Genomic DNA, 26,058 nt, shown 5'->3' with positions numbered 1-26,058 from the left:
CATGGTGCTGTGGAGTTCGTAATGACAACCTCCCAGCACCATATACTCTTAATGGCATCACTGCACTTACAGTGCCCAGGAATGGCCCTGAGTACTGTAGGGGCACAGAGCTCATGCATCTGTGCCCTCACCACTGGCATAGTGCACCAAGCTAGAGGGGTGGCTAATGTAAGCCAGGTCATTGTGTTTGTGGGCATTGGCACACAGGGATGTGTGCCATGTCATGCCCCTAAGGATGGCACAATAAGTGCTGCAGCCAATAGGGGTCTTCTCTGGTCACAATGCCCTGGGTACCTAGGGTACCTTTTACAAGGGACTGACATGTGGCTAGAGATGTCGATTGGGTTTTAGTTCAACACAGGTTTAGGGACGGAACACAGTCCATGGGCACCTGATTAGCAGGAGCCCAGGGCACACTCAGTCAAAGCACATCAGCAATTCAGCAAAAAGTGGGGGCATACCATGCAAGAAAGATATCACTTTCTCACACCATTGGAAATGGAAATTTAGTGATGCGATCTTTTATTGCCCCCCCCCCCCTCTAACCCCGCCACCCCCCCTTTTTTTTTCATCTTCACTTTGTTCATTGTATTTCATGACGTTGAGCACGTTTGTTATCGCAACCACTACGGTTCGCATTTTTATAGAAAATGTGAAAACAAATAATTTGATTGTGGTGCTATAGAAAAAATGTTAAACTAATAAAGAAATTTAAACAAAATAAGAAATCCGAGGAGAGTCCAGATGATTCACAATTGCATTAGCCATTTTCTGCTATGGAAAAGGGCACTTTTGTGAGTCAACTGTGGATGTTCTTTCATGATAGATGGGATGCATTTACAATCCTTGTACCACAGAGTTAATGCATCATTTTCTCGATTTAACAGCTGCACATTGCCCAAAAGTGCTTTGCCTAAGAAACGTGGACAGTAATCCCTCTCTGCTTTTAGTCTCAACGCATTTGCATAATTACAAAGAGAGACACTAGCCACATTTTTCTTTTTTATATATCAAATCAAAGAAACTTTATTCGGTGACACAAAGGAAACCATAAAAGTTAAAAAAATTACAATACCTAGAAAGATTCAGACATATTAAAAACACCATAAAAAACAAAAAACAAGCACACTCAAAAGTACTACTCGATATAAATGTGACTTTTTTATATATACTTCTTTAGAAATCATGCTTAAAGACAGTTTAATTTTTTTAATATTGAACATTGAAACCTTGTAATTTCTGAGGGGCACATTAAATTTGATTATTAATAATGAGAATGTGGTATCTCCGCAGACTTCAGAAATGTAATAGCGGCATTGTTGTTGAATCTTTGAAGGATGCACATGGATTTCAGTATCCAAGATGAGTTGCTGGAAAAAATCTCTAATAGAAGGAGAGGAATCATAATGTAAAAAAAAGTATGTTTAATAGGTTGTGTGTTTCTGCGTTCTGTACTATCGCTAATCTCTTTAGGTATAGTTGGTTAATTCCCAAATAACAACCATTACAATAGTCAAATTGGGAGCAGATTGAGGCCAAGACTACGATTTTTCTCGAGACCAGGTGAATGGAAGATAAATTTCCATGAGGATTCTAAGAATGTTAAAACAAGACTCAGTGACTCGTCTCACTTGGTTCCCAAATTTTTACAGATCGTCAGAAACTACTTGCAGGTTTCTGGCTGATTTGATAGGAGTTTATAAGGTGCCAAACTCTGTTGGCCCCCAAGAGTTAGTCCAAATAGGGGCTTGATTGCCAAAGAATACTATCTCCATTTTTGCAGCGTTTAACTTGACAGATATTTTTCATCCAGGTACCAACATCATGCATGCAAGAAAGTGACAGTTTTTCAGCTCCTTTTGTATATAAGGTTTCTATTCCCCTTCCAACAATCTACTCTGGGAACTTTCTGCAATTAGTTTATTTGGAGCATCGTCTATCTAAATCTTTCATAACTGCATAATGTGAGCCATCTTTATTGTATAGTAACCAAAATTTATAAAGCCCAAATACAAAACAAAAATATTTGTGACTGTCAAAGAGCAATGCGCAGTCAAAAAGGGTCTTTGTGCACATGTGCAGGAGAATATTTGACTTTCGTATGTCCTTATGGAACTGTATTTGCTTAAAATGCCAGTGATGTACCAGACCAATCCAAAGTTCCTGTATAAACAGAATAATAGCAATTAAAGATAGATGGGTGTTATTAATTGACTTGACAAATGCATCCCCGGCGTGATTTTTTGGGGGGTTCCGCTTCCGCAAAAGTACATTTAAATAACTTTTAGTGTGCATATTATTTTGCTTTTTCTAAGTGCTTTAAACAGTAGGTGTTACTAGTACCCAATTTAATGTATAATTTACAAACTAGCGGAGAACAAAAGACTCAGTTGGCCTTGACTTACTTCCAGCTATGTTTGTAAAAAGCTTTAGTTAATTTTTGAGTATTTTGACGCGCTTCAGATTATATTGACGCGCTTCAGATTAAATTTGCTGTTTAGATCCCTTAGCTTCCCTGTTATGAATACTTGGTCGAAACAACTTACTACGTGCCCATGCGATGATTTGTCCGAGCAGTCAGACATTCACATACTTTTTTTCTGTAGATTTTACACAAACCCCAGGAGGAGATGGATTGTGCCTTTACTGAAGAATATGGAATGTAATAAATGTCGCCCTGCCTTTTTAGAATTGCAAAGAACGATTGTCTAAATGAATGAAATAAAGACTTTCATACTTTCTTTTAACTCTATGTTTTGAATTATGCTTTTTAAGGTAAACTTTTAGAAATATGATGATTTACTTGTACTTTTATGGTTGTTTTTAACTGATAACCAAATACAGTTTATACTTGACTAGAGTATTTTGTTTGTCCATCTTGCCTTTGTTCTCACAGTTTTGTTGATAGCTTGAGAAACATGCTTTAGAACAAATTTGGGGTTTTAATTCAAAACGGGGCAGGAAATCTGTCGCAGTGTGGAACATTAGAGCTTTATTTTACGTTTCTCAGGCCCGCCGCAATAGGGCTGTGAATGGTGATACAGGACCACCATAGCATTATAGCGGCCGCCAGATGTAAAGAAGTCTGTGCCCGATTGTCAGTCTTGAAAGCGGGAATGCCATGGGGCTCAAATCGCCCCATGTCAGTCACACCTTGGCAGGAGCTGATTTGGGAGACAAAAAGTCAGTGACAGGAAGTCCAACTTGAGGGCATGATAGACCTTTCAATGTGCCATTGAAATTTTTTCCATAGACAGAAAAATGGGGATCTTTTTTCAGAAATAACATAACTAAAGTCACCAAAGCTCAGGTCGTGTTCTGCGGCTGCCTGTAAAACATTTGTAGATTTTGTCTGAGATTTCCATGGTAGACTTGGCAATCCCGGGCAGAACAGAAACTAGCATATTGGTATTGGTGGGCCACCCTCAGTAGTGCAGCCACTCTGAAGCCTTTCTTATAAGTGTGAGGTGTGGAGCAAAGATTTCCCTACAGCAGTGTCTGCAGTACCACATTGTTCAGGAAACTGTTGCTCTTAAGCTCTACAAAAGGTGGGCAAACTAAGAGTAGAGCAGATGTGACATACGCAACGTTTTAGCAGTGGACCCTTTTCTGCCCTCTAAATTACTTTACAAGTAAAAAATGTACCCAGAACTATTAGGCATATTAATCCTTTGGCTAATATTAATGTGCAGCATGTATAGAAATCTTGTGTTAAATGGGGGTAGAAATAGGTTTCAAAATCCAAGCAGACCTCATCGAACATAGATGTGTTCCTGATGTATTACTGTCAGATATTGGTAATGATGCCAAATTTGGCAGAGAAGAGTATATATTTCATTTGCATTGATTTGTCCCCTCCGTACCCAGGATGGAAAGGAGAATTGTCTGCTACGCATGTTGTAAAAGTATTCTTCCCTGCTCCAGCTTCTCATATCACTACGCTGGTGACTCTGGTCTTTCCATGAAAGACACTTCACTCAAAGTCTTTTAATCACTCACTGTAAAAAATATCCAATCCTAGATGTCCCATCACCACCTTAAGCTGAACACCCTGAAGACTGAATTCTTAATAATCTCTCCCCACCCCCAACAGTCCTACGCCAAGTCAATCATGGCTAAAATCCACCAACATGCCCAGTTGCTAGTACACCACTAGATCACTTGGCATCTGATTTTACAAGAACCTGAACCTTCAAACCGCATACTTTATCTAGCTAAAAGTGAGCAACCTGAAATGAAGTACTTAAGAGTGAAACATCTACTCCCTCCTGAAGATTTCACACTTAGTTCAATCATTGGTTCTTTCAAAACAAGGCTATGGCAATGCCCTACTAACGAGGCTCTCCAAACTTGTCCTGGAATCTTTGAAAGCAGCTCTCCACTCTGCACTAAGATTACCTTTGGGCTCAAGGAAGTATGAACACATTACGCCAATCTTGGATCCCACTATTGACTCCTTGTTGAAGCAAGAAATAGTCTGAAACTGGGAAATATTATCCACAAAGCCCTGCACGTGAAGTTACAGATCTATCTCTCTGAGACTGGTCAGCTCTAAAGGTCAGCAACTGCTTATCAGTACTTATACCCTATTACTAGAACTCCCCTTCTGCCAGAGAAAAATCTGTGGAATTCCATTAAGCCATGTATCTGAACAACACCCTCTCTTGAGGTCTCTAGGGCAGAGATTACAAATCTACTCTTGAACAATTCCTCCAAGAAGGCCTAATTAGCTTCAAACTGCAGCCAGTTACTCATAGTTCCACAGATGTGTGTGACTGCCCCTCCCCCCTCATATAGAAATTGTACTAATACAGATTGGATTGTTACTGGTCTCTGTGCTTTCACCCTTCTATTGATGAATCTGCCTAAGTGAATATAATCTGCCCCCTCACCCTTTGTCCTCTCTTCAATCTTTACCCCAGCTGCTCTCGTGCATTGAAAGCCCTAGGGTTGAATTATATTCTCCACTTTTTATATATGTTACTCTAGATAGCCTTATATTTTGAATGTCTATCCAGTGACCCTCCTTTGTATATAATACCTTTTATTTTCTGTTGTCCTGTGTATTGTGTTACCTTGGTCAGTGCTTACACCCCTTGGAGCCTCTTCTGCTCTATACAAAACCCACTGTAAGTAAATAAAACTGCTTGTTTATATAACTTGACGTTTTGCTATGATGAGAATATTTTGTTGCCTAATCACATGTTAACATTTTGTCTGAAAATTAAAATGTTCTATCTTTGGTTTGATTTAGCTCTTACCGCTTCAGCTGGAAGAGGCAAGCTGGAAGTGTGCGAGTTACTTCTCGAACATGGAGCTGTTGTGTCACGAACAAATAAACGAGGAATTACTCCACTTTTCTGTGCAGTGAGACAGGGACACTGGCAGGTAATGAAACGATGAGAAATCTTAGATCTGTATGAAAAGAATCGTCATGTTCCATACTGTCTTTGTGTTTCTTTACTCTTAAATAATAGTTGAAAAGTTTACACCTTCCAAAACTGAGATGCAACTGCTACTGCTCCTCATCTGGCAGTGCTGACACCACTTTAGTGATAAGTTATGGATGTTAGCCCTTCAGTGATACCATGCATTTTTGTTCCTGCACATGTGTTAAGGATTACAACCTCTCCCATGATTTTGGGAAATTTCTGATGTTCATGGGTCAGTCTCTGAGCTCTAGTTTAGATGATTGTTTTGATTTGGTGTGAAAAGAAGGACTCTCATCCACCATTCCTGCTAGAGGTTCTTAACTCACCAGGAGTGAAGTGAGCTCACTTCTCACCGGCCAGGGATATGAACGTTAATGCCTCCAGGAGAGTCACACAAACTGTTGCCACTCTGGCTTAGTGGAGAATGTCATGTGGATGGTGATTCTAAGTGGAGTGAGAATCCAAAGAAACGATGTAAGAAAACAAGCTCATGGTTATGCTTGTAATTCACTGTATGTTAACTGGAATCACAGGGAAGAGAAGATAGTTCTCTTTTGAACCTAGAGACACCCAGACAAAAGAGTGGATATACTTCGTCCCTCACCACCTTACCCAAGTGATTAAACATATTACAATATTTTATTTTGTATCGTAAATATAATAGACACAATAGAAGGATTGTGAGAGTGATTGGGAAGGTTAAACCAGTTATATTCTCAATTCTCTTCACAATGAGAAATGTTGTCTTTGAGAGCTTCTGCAGGGACAGATTAACTCCCAAAAGACTGGAGATTAGGGTCCTGGAGCGGGTAGTCTTGTATGTCAAACATCAGGTATAATCATCAAAAACCTACGCCATAGGTCGTATGGACCAAGGAGAGTGAATAAGGAGCTATCATCTACATTACTTTCCATAAACATTGACTAATTGGGACTTCACTGTAAACAACAAGGACATTTGAAGTGAATTTAAAGGGGATTTATGAACAAATGAGTTCAAACCAAATCAATAATTTATTAAGTATTTACATTTTAGTCATCATCATTACAGATTAAATTAATCTAAAAGTCGACATTTCAAAATTAGGTAAATTGGCACTTTGAAAAGAATTACAGACAGAATGCAGAATATGCAGCAAGTGTGTTCCATATAGGAAAAAAAAATCCGAATTTTAACTAAAGGTTTGGGCGAGAATGGCAATCATGTTATGCAACACAGGTGAGGTCTCAGCTTCAGAAAACCAACAGGAAGGTTTCTGGTGAAAAAATACGAATGCATACACATGACGTCTTAGCACTCAGGCAGTGAAGATTATCAGAGGCTACCAGGGTCTCCTCAGTTCGAAGTCAGCAAGCATCTCCAAGATCTGCTTTCTCTAGTCTAAGGAACACACGATATTCTAATTCAACAAAACTCTAGTTGCAACATTTCTCTTCATTGTCTGTAACCGGGAAGGGTGGCCCCGCCCCCTGTGACCCGGAGTGAGCCCGTAATTTGTGACACCCCCCCCCTCTTGTTTCTACAGGTACCCGAGGCCCCGACATGGAACCGATTCGAGGAGAAGTATAGCTGCGACGAGGAGGATATGGAACACGGACCCTTTAACTAGCCAGGAGAGAGTAACGAGGAGGAGGAGACAGCACTCGCCATAAAGGACGCCCATCTGCAGGACCAGGTGTGTCTTTACACCGGAGGAGCGGTCAGAGAGGATTGGAGTGGAGGAGAGGTGTGGAGCAGAGGAGGAGCGTGGAGCAGAGGAGAAGCGTGTAGCAGAGGAGAGGACGGCGGCGTGTCCAGGAACAAGAGTGTGGAAGTCGGGGAGAAGACGGAGCGAGTCGAGGGGAAAGCAACATCGGAGGCGAGAGCAGGAGCGGAGGCTGGAGTACCATCAGACGGGGAGCAGCTGCGGAGAAAGGTGTAACAACGGGTGTGAGACTTACAGTGGCTTTCACATGTTGGGTCTGCACCACCGACTGGCGGCAACCTGAATCTAACAATGCTTGTATGGGGGTCCCATTTACCCTCACACTCACTCTGAAGGCGTGTCCCATCTCCGCCGAGTACAGCACGGTTCGAGGGAGGTATCCAACCTCCATTGGTTCTTCGCTTGTTTTCCTCCTGGGACATATCCTGGCGATGTGTCCCCAAGCACCACAGTCAAAGCACTGGGGGCCGCTGTGCATCAGTGGTTTGGGTTTTGCTGTCTCTGGAAATCTTACTGGTTTCTTCTCCGTTTTCTCAATGGTTTTTGGTTTCTCAGGCTCCCATCCCGAGGAGGGTCTTGGTTGTGCCCTCGTAAAGGTGGTGGCCATCTCCACGGCTTGGGCGGTAGTGAGGTTATGGTGTTGTCTTAGCCACCTCTGCGTGGCGTAGGGAAGGGCCTCCAAGAACTGCTCTAAATACACCCTGTCCATTATCTCTTCCTTAGAGCAAACAGAAGGGGTCAACGGACTCGATAATTCTCACCTCGGTGCCTACTCTAACCAGGGATCACACTCGGCAACTCTGGGCATTAAGCTTGCCTCATCTCTACAACGGCCCCCCACAGACGCCGGGGATGCCTGGTTTCACCTTGGAGATACCCAGAAGGGACCATCTCACAGGGAAAGCCAGGACGGGTTCCCCAGCGGTCTTCAGCACCAGGACACCCCAAGATGGGGTAACAGTGTGCTTTACAAGTATCATCATTACATTACTTGTCGGCCGCCATCTTCAGACGGACGAACAAGGTTTTGGGTGTTTCTCCGGGGACACCCCTCTCCTTCCTAAACCGGATCTGATACGCCTCTGTATCTAGTCCCAGATGATCAAGTATAATACGTTTGATATCGGCATAGGCGGTGTCCCCAGTTGGATTAGCCACCTGGTATGCTGCCTGGGCTTCCCCTACCAACAAGGGGGCCAGAAAGAAGGGCCACTTGGCCACAGGCCACCCACACGCCCTTGCAGCTCTTTCAACATTTAGGAGGAAAGAGTCGGGGTCCTCCCCTGGGATATATTTTTGAAGGGAGACCCGGCCAATGCTCTGGGGCACTGCTCCCGACGTCGGGGCTACGGTAGCTATAACCGGATCCAGGGCATGTGCAGTTACAGCTGCCTTCATGATCTCCCTATCGGCATCTGCCGACTGAATCTGTTTCTCCATCACCCATTCCAGCCGTTCCTGTCCCTTCGCCAGTCTCTGCAGGATTTCTTCCATCTTCGTTAAGCAGACGGAGGGTGTGCCCGCATTCTCCTCCACTGTCACCGTCTGGATGGGAAATGGCAGGAGGCGAGTCTTAGTAGGATTCAAACTGGGTTTTATTGAGCTGAACAATCTGTCAGTACAAGTTTTCCTGATATGGAGTCGTCGAGGTGACCGGCTTCTTTCACGCCGACTCTTGCTTATCACTCCCTCCTCTCTACGCCGGGTCGGGCTCCGCCTTCCTCTCTCTTCGGTATCCGTCTTGGCCCAGGCTCCACCGAAGGGGATGACAAAACAGAGGGAGTATCAGTACAGGTGACGAAACCACAGTAAGTGTTAGGTCAGGGGGTGAGGGTTCACACAGTGTTCGGGAGGGTACTAGGACAGTGAGGGTCGTGTACCAGGGGTTTACTCTAGGGTTAGGGGACTCCCCTTCTCTTGTACCGCACCCACCCTGCTACCCGTTCACGCACCTCTGTAACCCACGCCCCTCCAGGGTATGGCTGGGCGATGCGTGGGTCCGTTGGCCTCCTGGCTCTGTAGATCCAGCTGGTCTCCGTAGGAACCCGATGCGTCTGCTTCCCGGCGTCTTCCCCTCAGAAGGTGATTCTCCCGACTTCTCCTCTTCTGCCACTGTAAGTCTCACACCCGTTGTTACACCTTTCTCCGCAGCTGCTCCCCCGTCCGATGGTACTCCAGCCTCCGCTCCTGCTCTCGCCTCCGATGTTGCTTTCCCCTCGACTCGCTCCGTCTTCTCCCCGACTTCCACACTCTTGTTCCTGGACACGCCGCCGTCCTCTCCTCTGCTACACGCTTCTCCTCTGCTCCACGCTCCTCCTCTGCTCCACGCCTCTCCTCCACTCCAATCCTCTCTGACCGCTCCTCCGGTGTAAAGACACACCTGGTCCTGCAGATGGGCGTCCTTTATGGCGAGTGCGGTCTCCTCCTCCTCGTTACTCCCTCCTGGCCAGTTAAAGGGTTCGTGTTCCATATCCTCCTCGTCGCAGCTATACTTCTCCTCGAATCGGTTCCATGTCGGGGCCTCGGATACCTGTGGAAAGAAGAGGGGGGGGTCACAAATTACGGGCTCACTCCGGGTCACAGGGGGCGGGGGCCACCCTTCCCGGTTACACAGTCACTCCCGCAAACCAAACCGTCGTCACCAAACCCAGGGAGCAGGTAAACTCCCAAGTGTCACACTTCTTTACAATGATTCATTGTAAGAAAGTGGTTCTATATATACTGGACCAAAGTAAGGTACAGTGTTTATAGAGTCCTCAGTCTTCAGAGGCATGGCAGAGGTTAAAGTTAGATATAACCTTACTCTCCAAAGTGGTAGCTTGGTCGAGCAGTAAGACAGTATTAGAGGACAGTGTAAAGCATTTGTTGGACACACTCAGTCAGCAAATGGTCTCACACACTCAAGAACTGAACTCTAGGCCAATTGTTTTATATCAAAAGATATAGTTATTTTATTTTTAAAACCAACAATCATCAAAATATACTTTTCTCAATATGAGTGACTTTAGGTAATCACTTTGTAAAAAGGTAATAGACTTTGTAAGTACAATAGCTACAGTGGTTGCAATAGGTAACACAATTTCAAACACAATTTAACATTGAGATCAATAATTTTTTCTACATAAATGCAATAGATAACTTTATAGATTGCTTTTCTAACCACAGGACTGGATCCTGGATTCATTCCCGGGACATAAGCTGTAAACAGTTAAGTAAAAAGCGTTTTGGTTACAGTTGTGATTTTTAAAGAATATAAATGTATTTTCAAAGTTGACACTTAAAAACTTTTCAGTGGAAACCAAGCAATGTTATCCTATGGAAGGAAATCCAAGTTACAGGTAAAGTAGGTTCCCATTACTTTGGTAATCCAGTACTGGACTCCTAAGTTCAGCACTGGGACCTCTACATAAGGCAGGTAAGTAATTACGTTTTGGTATTTCGTATGATTTTTAAAGAATATTTGTAGTTTGCAAAAATCGACAGAAGAAATTTCACAGAAAAACAGTCAATGGTTTCCTATGGAAGAAAATTCAGGTAAGTGTTAAGTACAGTTAGGATTACTTTTGTGGTTCAGTACTGGGCTAAAAGGTACAGTACTGGCTTCTCTCCTGATCACAGGTGAGTAATTTGGAATTCGTTATTCGGTTGATTTTAGATGAATATTTTAAAGTTTCAAAACTCCGCACTTAAATGAAATTTCAAGTGAAACCATTTAATGTAAACCTATCGAAAGAAAATGAGTTATCAGCTTTTAGGTAATTACTCGACTGGTGGAGTTAAGGTTCTGGGCATAGACTCAGGGGTCTCCCAGGGTCGGAAAGGTACAGTAGTTACACCCTCAGCTGCACAGGGGCAGCCAGGTGCAGAGAGAGTAGACCCAATGCAATCCAATGGAGGGTATGGGGCCTTTGGTTGGTGGCTGCAAGCAAGCAGGCCACGCGGCTGTGGGAGCTGAGCTCCTGGTCACTTACTCAGGGCAAGTGGGGAAGTAGAGTAGGGTAGTAGTTGCACTTCCAGCGGCACTCGGGCGGCTGGGTGCAGGGTGCTTTTGAGCCGTCGGGCGCTCAATGTTATCCAATGGGAACGTTAAAAAGTGAACAGAGGAATCTGAAAGAAACAGGTTAGTGTTAGATTCCTTACCTTAGAGTATCCCCAGGCGCCAGACTGGATCCGGAAAGTTTTGCATAGCAGTACCCCTGCGCGTCGGTAGGCGTCGTCTGCGGCTCCGCGTCCGGCGTCGTGGGCGCCGGGATGATGTCGTCGGCGTACTTAGACGCCGCCCTCGCGCGCTGACGTCCGTCGTTCTTTTTTCCACGCCAGCAAGCGCAGATCCAGAAAAAGCAGTACTCCTTAGTCACTTTTTGACTAACCTTTTCGATCTTTTTGATCCTGTTTCAAGTCCTAAAGACTATCGGTGCCGGTAGGCATGCCCGGGTTCAAGCCCTGTGCCGATTGCAACCGACTGATGCCGGTTACCGACCCCCACCGCCGGTGCCTGTATTGCCTTGGGGCCGACCATGATGACAAGTCGTGCCCCGACTGCCGGGCCTTGACGTCGAAGGCTAGGCGGGAGCGGTCCCGTAAGCACCTCGAGCTCCGGCAGTCGGCCCGCGCCGTTCACGGTCCAGTTCGAGGAGGAGGAGGTCGAAGGACCGTTCAAGGGGCCACAGTCATCGAAGCTCGGCGAGTCGACACCATTCGTCTGGCTCTAAGTCCTCAGGTAAGAGGCACAAGAAGTCAAAGAGACAACATCGCTCTTCCGACGCTCGCACGATGTGGCCTGGGGTTCGGGCGACACCGACCACGCAGCTCCATACCCGCCGGTCCCTGGGCTGAACGCGACGCCGGAGGAGATTGATGCCTTCCTCATGGCCATGAGGTCGCTCTCTCCTCTGTCGGGTACCGCTGTGGCGCCTTCGGGCCCCGCAGCCCCGACTGGGAGCCCAAGCGGGCCGGGTGTTTCGGCCCCGGCGCCGTCGACGACTCCGGTCCCGACGCCGCAGGGCCCCACCGGATCCGGGTCGCCGCTGGTCGACCTTACGACCCCTCCGCCGAACCCCCAGGGTGTCCACGCCGTCCCAGGACCACGCCGTCCCCGGTCCCTCCCTCGGTCCGGATCCGGCGTCGCTTGACGCCGCATTCGACGCCGGGAGAAGAGCAATTTTTCTATGAGACGGCCCCATCCTTTGAACCTGACTATCAGGAGGTGGGAGGCGAGGGGAACTGGGAGGGGTCTGAGGACCCTCTGGCATGAGAGTGCCAGTCGTTTCAGGACTGGGCAGTGGATCTAGGGGAGGCCAGTGGTTTGGACACTTCGCCCGACACTGGCTTTGTCTCCCCTCCTACCGTGGCTACGGAGGAGGGGGCTGCTTACAGCGTGGTGCCGACGAGGGCGGCCAAGGCCTTGGCTCTTGAGCTCCCCGTCGCGGCCGTGAGGACTAACCTTACTGACGTTTTGTTGAGCACTTGGTCCAGGCTCGCTACAGGTCCCCCTGTAGATCTGAACGTGGCCAGGCGCCACTGCCCGGCCCCGGGCGACCCTAGCTTCCTCTCCACCAACCCCACCCCGAGAGCCTAGTAATCCAGGCCTCTAACTCCAAGACCGCATTCCCGACTGCTCCACCTGATCAGGAATCCAAAAGGTATGAGCAGTTCGGTAAGAAACTGTTCTCCTCACTCAATTTGGGGTTGCGGTCAGTCAACACCGCTTGCCTTTTGGGCCGTTATACCCACTCTCTGTGGGACACGGTCGCGGAAGTGCTGCCAGGTTGCCCGGAGGAGGCCTGGGTCAAACTTGCTCAAGCCCTTGAGGAAGGACGAGATGCAGCACAGTATTCTATCCGATGTGGGCTGGCTACCACGGACTCGCTGGGCAGGGCGATTTCCACGACGGTGGCGGTTCGCCGCCACGCCTGGTTGAGGTCCGCCAACTTTTCGGCTGATGTCCAGAATTCCCTCATGGACATGCCGTTTGATGGCCGTCACCTCTTTGGCGACAAGGCAGACAGTGCGCTTGAGCGTTTCAAGGACTCCAGGGCTACGGCCAAGTCCTTGGGCCTGTCGGGCCAGCGCCAGCAAACTTCTGCCTTTCGCTCCTCTCTTGGCCAAGGAAGGGGCGACCCTTATGTCCTGCCAGCCACGGGCCGCAGACTAACATCCAGCGTGATGTAACCGCCGTGGCGGTGCCAGGGGACAGCGGCGAGGCCAGTCCACATCCACCCTGCAGCATCCGCCTCAAAGCCTTCCTAGTCCGAGCTTTCAGGCCCATTCGACGCCAGTGGGGGGCAGGGTTCGCCATCACCTCCTCCACTGGCGCACCATCACATCGGACAGGTGGGTGCTGCAAATCGTCCGAAGGGGCTACTCCCTCCCCTTCGAAGCGACCCCTCCAGCCATGCCACCGCAATACCACCGCGTGTCGGGAGGATCACTTGCAACTTCTGCAAGAGGAAGTTACGGCCCTCTTGGCCAAGGGGGCCATCGAGCGCGTTCCTGGGCCAGAAGTAGGGTGTGGTTGTTACTCCTGCTACTTTCTGGTTCCCAAGAAGGACAGAGGGGGCCTACGTCCTATCTTGGACCTGCAGAACGTCAACGGCTTCCTCCGGAAGGAGAAGTTCAAGATGCTGACTTTGTCTCAGGTTTAGCTGCCCTAGACCCTGGAGACTGGATGCGGGCGTTGGACTTGCAGGACACTTATTTTCACATCCCCGTCCTGCTGGCCCACCGGCGCTACCTCCGGTTCACAGTAGCCCACAAGCACTTTTAGTTTACCGTGCTGCCCTTTGGCCTTACCAGCGCCACTCGGGTGTTCACAAAAGTGATGGCGGTGGTCGCAGCTCATCTGCGCAGATTGGGGGTGCCAGTCTTCCCCTATCTCGACGACTGGTTGTTGAAGGCGGGCTGCCCCATACAGTCGTCAGCCACCTTCAGACTACGGCCGACCTCCTACACCTGCTGGGGTTCTCCATCAGTGTGCTGAAGTCACACCTGTGTCCCTCTCAGAAGCTCCTCTTCATCGGAGCGGTTCTGGGCTCGGCGCAGTTTCGGGTTTATCCTCCCGAACAGTGGGTTCCGGATATTCAGGCTCTTATTCCGATCTTTCAGCCTTTATTCCGAGTCTCGGTCAGGTTAATGCTGCGGCTTCTGGGGCTGGTGGCCTCCTGCATCCTTCTGGTGCATCACGCCCGGTGGCGGATGCGGGTTCTGCAGTGGGACCTGAAGTTTCAGTGGGTCCAGAATCAAGGCAACCTGTCCGACCACGTCCTGATCTCGGAGGGCACTGCAAGACAATTGCAGTGGTGGCTCACGGACCGCAATTGGGTCAGCGGCAGATACCTCTCCCTACCCCAACCGGAGCACGTAGTCGTGACGGATGCGTCCCTCTGGGGCTGGGGGGGGGGGGCCACATCGGAGAGGTGGAGATCAGGGGCCTCTGGTCTCTGGCTGAGTCCCAGCTCCACATCAACCTTCTGGAGCTGCGGGCGATCCAGCTGGCACTGAAAGCATTCCTTCCCTCTGTCCGGGGGAGTGTAGTGCAGGTGTTCACGGACAACACCACCGCCATGTGGTACTCCAACAAACAGGGCGGGGTGGGGTCGTGGACCCTGTGTCAGTAGGCTCTGTGCCTCTGGCAATGGCTGGAACATCAGGGCGTGACCCTGATGGTTCAATACCTGGCAGGTTCCCTGAACACCAGGGCGGACGGACTCAGTGGTTGGTGCATGATGGATCACCAATGGCATCTGAACTCTGACGTGGCGCAAGGTCTCTTTCAGCAGTGAGGAGAGCCTTGGTTAGATCTATTCGCCACAGAAGTGAACGCGCAATGTCTGTTCTGCGCGTTGGAATTTCCAAGGCGGCCCTCGCTCGGAGACGCTTTTTGTCACGAGTGGAGCTGCGATCTATTGTACGCCTTTCTGCCTATACAACTTCTGCCCAGAGTGCTGAAGAAGATCAGGCACTACCGGGCCCAAGTCATCCTTGTGGCCCCGGACTGGGCACGAGGAAACTGGTATCCCGAGCTACTCAGCATGTCAGTCGATCCCCTGATTCGTCTGCCTCTTCAGGAGGACCTTCTGTCACAGCAGCAGTGGACGGTCCTCCGCCCGAACCTGTCCAATCTCCACTTCCATGCGTGGAGATTGAGCAGGGACAGTTGAGGCCATTTGACTTGCCTCCTGAGGTCTGCGTCCCTCCACAAAATCGGTATACGCCTGCAGGTGGAACAAAGTTGTGGCATGGTGCACAGCAAAGGCTGTGGAACCCCTTTCTGCCCCCCTTTCAGAGGTTCTCCTCTTTCTTCTTTCTCTTGCCCAGCAGGGCTCTGCTCTGGGCACTATCAAGGGCTACCTCTCTGCCATTTCAGCCTTTTTAAGGCTCCCTGATCAGCCTTCTCTTTTCAAGACCCCTGTTGTAAATATATTCTTGAAGGGCATCACTCACATGTTACCTCCTGTTCCTTTCGTGATGCCTCAGTGGGACTTGAACCTTGTTCTCACTTATTTGATGTGTGTTCCTTTCAAGCCACTTCATAATTGCCATCACTCTTAAGGTTGCCTTCCTGGTTGCCATCACCTCTCCAGGAGAGTGAGTGAGCTCCAGGCTCTTTCTTCCAAACCTCCTTTCCTTTCTGTCCATCCGGACAAAGTTGTCTTGAGAACGCGTCCCTCTTTCATGCCCAAGGAAGTCACAGCCTTCCACATCGGTCAGTCCATCACCTTGCCCACCTTCTTTCCGCCTCCGCATCCCTCCAAAGAGGAAGAGAGGCTCCACCGTCTGGACCCAAAACGTTCGCTCTCATTCTATCTGGACCGCACACGCCAGTTCCAGGTGGACGACCAGCTCTTTGTTGGCTACGTGGGTGCTAAGAAGGGACGGGCGGTGCACAAACGGAACATCTCTCGGTGTGTCGAGTTGTGCATCAAGGTATGCTACTCTTTGGTTAAAAAGGAGCCTCCTGTTGGGCTGAGGGCCAATTCCACTCGGCCCTGGCGGCTGCTACTACCCTGGGTCGGGGAGTCCCCTTGCAGGACATCTGTCATGCAGCTACGTGGGCCTCGCTGCACACGTTCGCTAGACACTACTGCCTGGACAGCCAAGTCCGGAGAGATGGCTTTTTCGGCCGTTCTGTTCTCCAGGACTTTCTGGTGTGATCATTGGTTCGCAGACCCACCATCGGGGTTGGTATTGCTGGGGTATCTATTCTAAGGTAAGGAATGTAACACTAACCTGTTTCTTTCAGATGCACAAGTTACTTACCTTCGGTAACGATATATCTGTAAGAAACAGTAGTTAGTGTTAGATTCCTTACCGGCCCACCCATCCTGCCCGTTCTGCGAACCGATATCTAGGGTTAAGGTTCTCCCTTTGAGGGCCCTAGTTTCATGGCACCAATGTCGGTTTTTATCATGGCTCTGCATTTCTGGCGCGGAAAAGCTGTGTATAAGAACTGACGTCAGCGCGCGAGGGCGGACGTGGAGATGCAGACAACGCCTACCGACGCGCAGGGTTACTGCTACGCAAAACATTCCGGATCCAGTCTGACGCCTGGGGATAGTCTAAGGTAAGGAATCTAACATTACCTACTGTTTCTTACAGATATATTGTTACCGAAGGTAAGTAACTTGTGCTTCAGGCTCAGAGATTCTTCAGGTGCGACCACCACTTTAAGAGGTAAGTTGTGACCTTGGAGAAGCGGTAGGTACCCCAAAGGAAGGCACAGGGGGCCGTAGAGCACCGGGTGTAGGGGTGTCTTTTGGCAGCAGGAAATCTTTCCCTCAGCTGGTCCCTTGTTCTGAGGCTGCAGGTGTAGTCTGGTTCGTCGAGGAGGGTCTTTGGGCACTGGAGTTCGGGTCCCAGTGGCCGGTGGGGACGTCCTCGTGGTCTTGGTTCACTCAGGCACAGGACGGGCTCGGCAGATGCAGAGTGGGCTGAATTTGCGGTTCCTGGCTGGCACCAGGGGTATTGCTGTTTGATCGGAACCACTGCTCGTGGGATTCCCAGTCTTTTCGAAGGTTCAAGGCAGGCAGGTCCTCCGGAGTTTTCGAGGTTGCTGTCCGCAGGAGACGCCGGAGTTTCGCAGGAGCAGGTTCAAGGATCAACAGGCCTGTAGGGTACTGGGGCCAAGTCAGTGGGCGACGTCCTTTTGCTAGCAGCTGCACAGCAGGTCTTCTTGTTCTTCTTCTTGTTGCAATCGAGATCTGAGGAAGGAAGGTTCAGGGTGCCCCTAAATACTAAACTTAGGGGCGTTACAGGTAGGGCAAGTGGCAGGGACCAATGGGCCCCTGTCCTGGGGTGGGTACAGCCCTGGGGCGGTGGGTGAGATTTGAAAGTAATGGGGCGGAAAGTGATTGTGATACAGCACTGTAGCGAGTGAGCGCAGCGAGCGAGCCCGAACCTCAAAAGGGGGGTTTGGGGTGGTAACCCCCCCCCCCAAGAAAATTTTGAGAAAAATCGAGCATTTTCAAGCAAATTTGAGAAAGCAGGAAGGTTAATAAAGCAATTGTGAAAGTGCAGTTATTACATTAATAGATGGCATAACATAGGTAGCTGCTTATTCAGTATAACCACAGAGCTTCATACATTCCGCCCTATTATGCTCAGGTGCTGAATTCAGACTATAAGACTTTCATGGAAATCTCAGCTCAGAACTTTGATAGGCATGTAAGATGCTAAGAAGCACAACATCTGCCTGACTATGAAATGCAGCCATGTTTCTGACTGTGTTAGCTGCACGTTTAGAGGAGCTGGCGCAGCCCCATCTCTTTGCATTCCTGAGAAGTGATACCAATTAAATTACCAATTTAGTAATTAAAAGTAAAGCATGCCTGGTGATAAAAAATTCGTACATACGATTAAAACAGTAATTTCTACTAGAAACGTTTTTCTAGAGACTATTGACTGAATTAATATTGAACTTTTCCATGGTTCCTCGAGCTTACACAGACAGAGAGGAGCAACGCCAGAGATTGAATGGTATAGAGCGAGCCGTCAATGTGAAAAGAATTAGAAACAAATCAAGCAAGGAAAAGAGGAACAGAGAAAAGCAGGAAGGATGGAGGGAAGAGAAACAGGGAAATTTCATGAGACAAAAGGAATCGGAGGGACGGAGGGAGCATAGGGGGGAAAGGAAGGGAGGAGGGATGATTTGAAGCAATGATTAAAACAAGTAAGGATTAGGAATGTAAGGACATAAGGAAAGGGAAAATAGGAGGGAGGAGGGATAAGAAGACAAGGAAACAGTGGATGAGAATCGAAGGAATGGAGGATGAAAGGAAGAAGGAAAGAAAAAAGAAAGAACAAATAAAATAAAGAAGGAAAGGATCGTGGAAGGGAATGTGAAAAGTAGGAAAGGTGGATAGTATGGAAGAATTGTTAACGTCATTGGTCAGGAGCACAGTCACCCATGGACAGCTCCACTGCATTGAAAATTGCAGCCGTCAAACAATAATTCTTTCCTGTGTGCTCGATATGTTTTATATACAGTACATGTTCTCGCCTGCCTCATACGAGGTTTGGGATAAAGGCGGTGGTTGCAACCTAACGACTGTCAAAGCAGCTGTCAGATTAAGTAGCAATCAGAAGCGGCCATACTAGGTCACCGCACTAAACGGGTTGGATCAGATGAGGCGGCACAAAAAAGGCGAGTGGAACGCTTCAGTGGCACGCGACACCTTCCGTTTGGCTAAGTTCAAATAAAATGTATATTGTACCTATATATTGGTAACTTTGTGGCGCGGAGACCTCTTTGTCAGGGAACGGTCTTCAAATTAGGGCCTAGACATGCTGCATTTGTCACACTGATGCATTTGTGCACAGTTCTCGTTCTTAAGGGACTCACACAAACTGGCACTACTAAAACTTCCCTTGTGGACGTCATGACCTGATACTACAACACTCCTGCAAGGGAAGGTGCAATGTAGGCGGGGAAAGGGAGGGGGTGTTGTCCTCTGCCCACATGTGGAATACTGTATACTCTGTGATGCTCTTGCCCGTCATGAGCATTGTTCAGAGCTACTATCCCGCCTTAATTAAGAAAAATGCAATACTTTGAATTTCCATCCAAAGACCCTTTGCGGTTCTTGTAAAGTAAGTAATGCACGCCATAACACAAGTGGGTCGGTAGGCTGTGCCAGTTACCCCTATCACTCAGTCAGACTGGGGCACAGCTGTCATTAATGGAGGAGGTGCAGAGGCACGGGTGACCCCCCCCCCCCCCGACTATCGCTTTCTTTTACCACTTAGCGGGAGGTAGAGGGACTCTTTTTTGCATTGCTAGCATTGAGGCCTGTTGCACCCTCACAACGTCACTACACTTCACCTGCATGTTTCAAGGGAGATAAAAGTGAAGCATGAGAGCCAATCATCTCCTTCAATTAGTCCCAATTTATCAATTGTTTTACAATTCGGCATTAATTAAATAACACTGTGCGTGCAATATGAAAGGTACTCTTTCTGTAATTGCAGGACCGATGTTGTGCATGGTAGGATTTTCGCTGACGTTTCTTCTTTCTCGCCCCTTCTCTGAGCTGGAAACAGGTGGCTGCAGAGCATGGGGTGGAGTAGGCGAAACCAAGGTTTTAAGTGTCGGGTTTTGATTTGGCAAACAGACAGCTTGAGTAATTGAAAACGAGGATTCTTTTCTTGTAAGGGTCACAAAGAAAAAGTTTGCTCGTGACAAAGATGGATGGAGAGAAAATGAGAATAATAGGACGAGAGATGGGGATCGAGAGATACATCGAGAGGAGACAGCACTAGTCAAGGATGGGTGGTGGGAGAGAAGATCAGAGGGCAAAAAGGGGAGCAGTCAGAGAGTAAGAGACCGCTCCAGTTCAAATATGCATTTCCGACAGATGACGGTTCATGTCTGGACGTGACCGAGACAAGTCTCAGCAAAAGGGCACAAAAGATACACAAAGCGTGGAAATTACCAATAAACAATAGCCAAAATAGATGTAAAAGCATAAATATACCATTGTCATGGTAAATGAACAGACAAAACTGCTGCCTGAAGCCACAGGCAAGAGGAGTCCGTCAAAGCAACGAGGACAGAATGGAAGGGTAAATAATTAGACAGCACTCGTTAATGTTTGCCAATATGAGAAGTGTAACCCAGTGAAAGGATTTTAGAAGGTGTTGTGCATTCAGGGTGAGAGAGGTCAGTCTGCCTCAGTTACACACATTATTATTCTGTTGCACGTGGCTTTTTTGCTGCAAGAGTTAGGTTGATTGAAAAGTACAGCCAAGAAAGACGTCTCACTTTTAAAACTTGGACGTTCTAATACACTGGTGAACGGTCAGGGCCATTATTTCCAATTAAAAAAACACAGAGACCAGAAAACGAACAAAATTTGCCTTTGGTGCGAAAATATCATTTGCCTTTGGGCTGGTTTTGCAATTGATCATGTTTGAACAGAAGAGTGGAATATGTGATAGACAGACAGACAGGCAGTATAAGAAAGCAGAAAAAAGGAGTGAGCGACAGACAAGGGAGAAAAATAGAATGAGAGAGAGGAATACTGAGAAAAACTGGAAGAAGAGAAAGGGAAAAAAAAGACAATGAGAGGGAAAGAGGGAGACGATGAAAGAGGCCTACAATAGCTTTCATGTGGACTTTTCCCTTGCAAATGAAGAAAACAGTGAACCCTATTGTGAGACATGACCATGTGCTTCACGAACAACCATGCCGAATCCAGCACCTAGCAACTTTTGAGTTTTTGGCTCTATATAAAGGAGAATTTGATTAAATATTTTTTTTCCCAATTTGTAAGCGTCTTGGTGTTTAGTGTTCAATAACATGTAACACAATCATTAAACTTGTCTGTAAGTGCTCCTGCTTCTGGTTCACCTGCGAACAAAGACACAGAGAGATAAAAGATCTAGTCTACCGGTAACTGCCCACTGCCTCCAAGATCACTGCTGGGTTGGGTCAGTGACAGTCACATGCCTCATGTTCATGCTGCCCCAGCCACACCTGCTGTGTAATGGAAAAATATATGGAGAAGGTAGTTCTCAAAAAATGTCAGTGCCTCGTCAAGGATAGCGTGCAAGGATTACCTCATAAGGGATTACATCTTCTGCAGCCCTACTGACAAGTCTGCCAGTAGACACATCAGATACCCAAACAGCGCAGCCCCTCTAAACTGTCAGTAGGGCTGGGAAGCTTTCAGTCATGTGTAATGTGTGGGGAAGACTTCAATGCGGTGTGGAGACTGGAGTACTGAAAACAGAGCACTATGTTCGGATGTGTCGTAGAGTAGTGCAAACGACCACAAACCCCTTTCTTTCCTCCCCAGATGGTCCTAGGCTGCTAATGTTTCTATTCACATAGTGCAAACCGTAAACTACATTGTCTCTTGGTGCACCATTTTTGCAGCTTATACTTTTCAATACAGGCATATCTTAAACGCTGTGCCTGCTCTTCTCTCTTGTATGGTTAATTCCTTCGAGCAATACCCAACCCTAGGTGCTACTGCTGCCATCCTTACTCTGTGGCAGGCCTCTTAGTTGCAATGTGCGACAACACAGAACCCAAAACCGGTGTCTTGCAGACGCCCCTGTCGGAGCTTCTTCTGACATAATCTGTAAAAAGTGCCAGGAAGTGTAGTATTCGACGAACGTTCCTAGGTGCTATACAAGTACACAGTAAACATAACTCGGTAGGATTTTACTCCCCCCTCAGAACTTGCTGAAACACAAAAAGGACAGGGTTGTTGCTTTATTAACCAGCGCAATTGTATACGCTCACAAGTCCCAACCTCGAGCCCCTTTTCTTTAGACTAACAGACGATTTCTAACTTGATGGCGTCTATTATTTGTGTATATGCTCCAGGATATTCAGCTTTTGAAAAATAAAGGGAGAATTTTCTGTTTTGCCCTCGCAGTTTTAACTTACTCTTTTGCTTTAATGTAGACAGAATTCATTATTTCATAGACCAGTTGTTCACTCCCGAGACTGCACAGTCATTGTTTAAGAAGCTGTGCTGTATTTGGGGTGACTTGCTTTTAGCAACCGGCGGAAGATGACTATCAGTACAGAGAAAAGAAATGCATTCCCCAAATAGTATTTGGGGAATGCATTTCTTTTCTCTGTACTGATAGTCATCTTCCGCCGGTTGCTAAAAGCAAGTCACCCCATTATGGCCTAAGTGAATGCATGAAGGACAGCCATATTCCCACCTGGAAGGTTTGTGCCTTTCACGAAGCTGGAAAGAGCAGCACTGCGTGATTGTAAGGCTGAGCCAGGCACAGCGCTCCATAACCATAAGGCCTTGGACAGCAGAGCTAGTATCGGTCTGTTACACATTTCTCAGTGACGACGAGCCATTGCCAATCAGCTTTCACACTCACAGGCCTCCCTGGCCTGTCCCCAAGCGCGGCCTGGCTGCACACCGTCACCTACTTTTTTCGAAGTCAGTCGATTGACGATTCTCTCCGTTCTTAGTCACTCTCTCAGTCTCAGAGTAGTCGATGCACAATGTCTCTTCTCTCTCAGTCTCTCTCTACGCTGCTGCTCACGTGGAGTCGCGATGACAGAGAGAGCCCCCGTCCCCACTTGCAAAGCAGCAAACGTCACGGCGCGCACCGCGCACGGACCCCGAATCAGAATGGCCATGGCCAATCACTGAATGGCTTCACATGCTGAAGTCACAGTGATTGGCCATGATGATAGTGCGCGGCGTGAGCCAGTGTGCCACCACCCACGACGCGCGGCATCCAATAGTGGATTGCCTTTCCTTCAGCGTGGTGGACCAGCCAATCCTGGCGCTGCATAAGCGCCAGGATTGGCTAGGGGGGCACACAGACTCCTCGCCCTGGCGCCTTCTAAATCAACGGGGCCAGGCTAAAGACGCACCCCCTGGCCCCTTCGGTCCGTGCTGGTCAAATTGCCGGTAACGCGCATGCGCGGGCAAGTTTATGCCCTGAATGCCTCATGCGCAGAGTCCAACTCGCAGCCGGTGAGTGTTTGTTATTGAATGTTGTTGTGTTACCTAGGTTACCAGGCCAGCCCCAACCCCTGCGCACTCCCGATAACAGCTGGTCTGTCCCGATTCCGAAGCGCTGTGCTGTGCTTCATTTTATTTTTAGGTGCTCTGAGTGACTGAGTCTCTTGTCGCAGCCGCAGGTGCGTCCACCAGGCTTAGTGGGGCTACGCCCCTACGCCCCAATGGACGCACCGCAGCTGGTACAGCCCCTAGCCTGCTCCTCTCCTGTGGGAGGGGGCAGGAGCCTAGCTGTGATTGGGCAGGGCTCCCCATCTTCAAGATGGCCGGAGCCCGGAGTCGTGCTTCACCTCACCTCTCCCACCTGAGGGGTGGGGTTGGCATAGGCTGGCACACCCCCTTTCCTCACTTAGGGTTTCCCGCCGTTCTTCCCGCCAGAGTGGGGGTCAGGGCCTTGAGAAGCTCACAAAGGCGTTATGCCTTTGAAGCTTCCCCTGCCCATCCGGGGCGAGGAGGCTTGGCACCTCGTTCCAGGATGTACATTGTTCCAGGCCCCCCGAGAGCGGCAGGCTCTCGACCCAGGGGCCAGAAACATGTCTGGTGGTGGCAGCCTCGGTAGCCTCACAGTCAGGACACTGGGAGTTGGTTAGGTTTCAGGGGGCATCTCTAAGATCCCCTCTGTCGTGCATTTTACATTAAATCCCACACTGGCATCAGTGCGGGTTTAATGTTCTGAGAAGTTTGATACCAAACTTCTCAGTCTTCAGTGAAGCCATTATGGTGCTGTGGAGTTCGTAATGACAACCTCCCAGCATCATATACTCTTTAATGGCAGCACTGCACTTACAGTGCCCAGGAATAGCCCTGGGTACTGTAGGGGCACAGGGCTCATGCACCTGTACCCACACCACTGGCATAGGGCACCCAGCTAGAGGGTTGACTGATGGATGCCAGGGCACTGAGCTGGTGGACATGGCACACAGAGATGTGTGCCATGTCGACTCTCGGTTTAGTTCTGTACTTAGACTCTCAGCCTGCAAAGGCAGTGTGTGGGTGTCGGGGTACAGGGCCCCTAAGGGTGGCACAATAAGTGCTGCAGCCCTAAGGGGTCTTCTCTGGCCACCATGCCCTAGGGGCTGACAGGTGGCCAGAGAGGCCAATTGGGTTGTGTTTCAACACAGTTTTAGGGAAGGAACACAGGCCCTGGGCACCTGGTTGGCAGGAGCCCATGGCACACTCAGGCAAAGCACATCAGCAATTCAACAAGAAGTGGGGGCCTACCTATGCAAGAAAGATGGCACTTTCTCACATTCACACATGGCTATGTCCTTGAGTTGTTACTCTGAACAGAATCTTGTGGTCCAGACAGCTTTTCTCACACTCGTGCTTCCTGGCATCTTCCTCTCCTCCCAATGAGACCCTTGCTATCAGTTGTGTTTTGCATAACAAATGCCTTTATTAATCAACCATCCGTACCTAGTAGAAATGTACTGACTATAAATATGATGTTCGACTTTTATGATGTGTGCCTTAATACATTAAATAACATTTACTGTTTAGCTAACTGGATGAGAACTATCCTAGTATTTGTAGAATTTTATTAAACTAGAAAACACAAAAGGTTTATGTAATGTGTGCATTAATGTTTCATATGTAGCATTAAAATGTAGTTCTTAGACATACACATGATTAATTAGAGGATTTACTATGTGATTTATGTAGCATGAACATAATGTACTGATCATTCATATTAGCTGGTGTTTAAATGTAGATGCTCATATTAAATGTGCACTCTTGCTAATCCTTTAAGTGGACAATTTAGGCCTATAGTTCTTCATGCTGCACAAATGCTGGTTTTCATTTTCTGCTAATAGGGCATTTCTTGCAGGTATTTGCACACATTGTTAGTTAAAGACTAGATACATTACTGTACTAGTGATAGAGAAAGAGCCTGAGAACAAGACCTTGACGAAAGAAGATGGGGAGCCAGAGCAATAACTGAAAGGACTATTCATCAATGTGTCAATCTGGCTTGTGCATGAGAAGACGATGTCGTTCCCATGTTCGAAGTGTGATATTTGGAAATTGCTGCCGTCTAGAATGTGAGAAATGGAGAAAGACAATAGACCCTTGAAGCTGTGTACAAAAGGGTGTTGTCTGAGAAGACTCTTGTGTGTTATAACGTAGTGTTCACACTGTTAGAGAACAGATGCTTTCCAGATCCCTTCAGAGTTTTTTCCCCTGAATGCTTAGAACATTTTTCTCTGAACTTTGAGAGGCTTAGACCTCTATGCTTCCTTGATTCTTTGATGACTGTGGCTTAGGCTAACTCTTACTTACCTGGCCCAAGACAGCTCTTGACCGAGCTTCCGAAATGCTGACACTTTCCTACTTACTTCATTTTTTCTTGCCTAGTTCTAATTTCTTTTATGGAAATTCCTGATTTTTTAGATCGTTTAGAATTTAGAACTATCCTTTTAGCTGGGACTTTACTTTTGGTGCTTTGAACGTATCCATGTGTAGACACCCAAACATGAGACACTTATCTGAGCATCAGATACTCTTACTGATCTTTTGTATTGCTGTGACCGAACTGCTTGTTGCCCAATATTGATCCGCCTCGATTTCTTCCGTAGATTGGGCCTGCCTTTCGTTATTGTGTACCATTATAGCATGGTGTTAAGAGGGATGTATCTTAACTTGATTTTGAATTTGTAATAAACCTTCTTAACCCTAACACTGTCCCTCTATTCACTAGCACCAGGTGCCACAGATGCAGTCATCAATGGTGTAGCCTCTCTTTGCTGGTCCCTTGGTGTAGCAGGGCTGTCCTCCTTCCAGATCAGTTGAGGTGTATGGTTGGGGTGCCCTCTTTAAACTCTGTCAGAACAGGTAAACTACATGCCCTGCGGGTGTCATATGTTGCACCCTGCCTTTGGACTCGGTAGGCCTCCCTGTGAGGTGACTTACACGGATGTG

General features: G+C 47.9%; 1 protein-coding gene across 2 annotated transcripts in view; it reads left to right on the top strand.

Annotated features, from left to right (window-relative positions):
- TANC1 (tetratricopeptide repeat, ankyrin repeat and coiled-coil containing 1) overlaps nt 1-26,058 on the top strand; it is a 773,242-nt gene that overhangs the window by 662,951 nt on the left and 84,233 nt on the right. For both annotated transcript variants that reach the window (XM_086956663.1, XM_086956662.1), the window contains exon 19: nt 5,255-5,388. In XM_086956663.1, coding sequence (XP_086812789.1) covers nt 5,255-5,388 — 134 coding nt within the window. The remainder of the gene's footprint in view (nt 1-5,254; nt 5,389-26,058) is intronic.

The sequence above is a fragment of the Lissotriton vulgaris genome, chromosome 2_1 (assembly GCF_964263255.1).
Source record: "Lissotriton vulgaris chromosome 2_1, aLisVul1.2, whole genome shotgun sequence".
NCBI classification, from domain to species: Eukaryota; Metazoa; Chordata; class Amphibia; order Caudata; family Salamandridae; genus Lissotriton; species Lissotriton vulgaris.
This window is presented reverse-complemented; position numbering and strand designations above follow the sequence as displayed.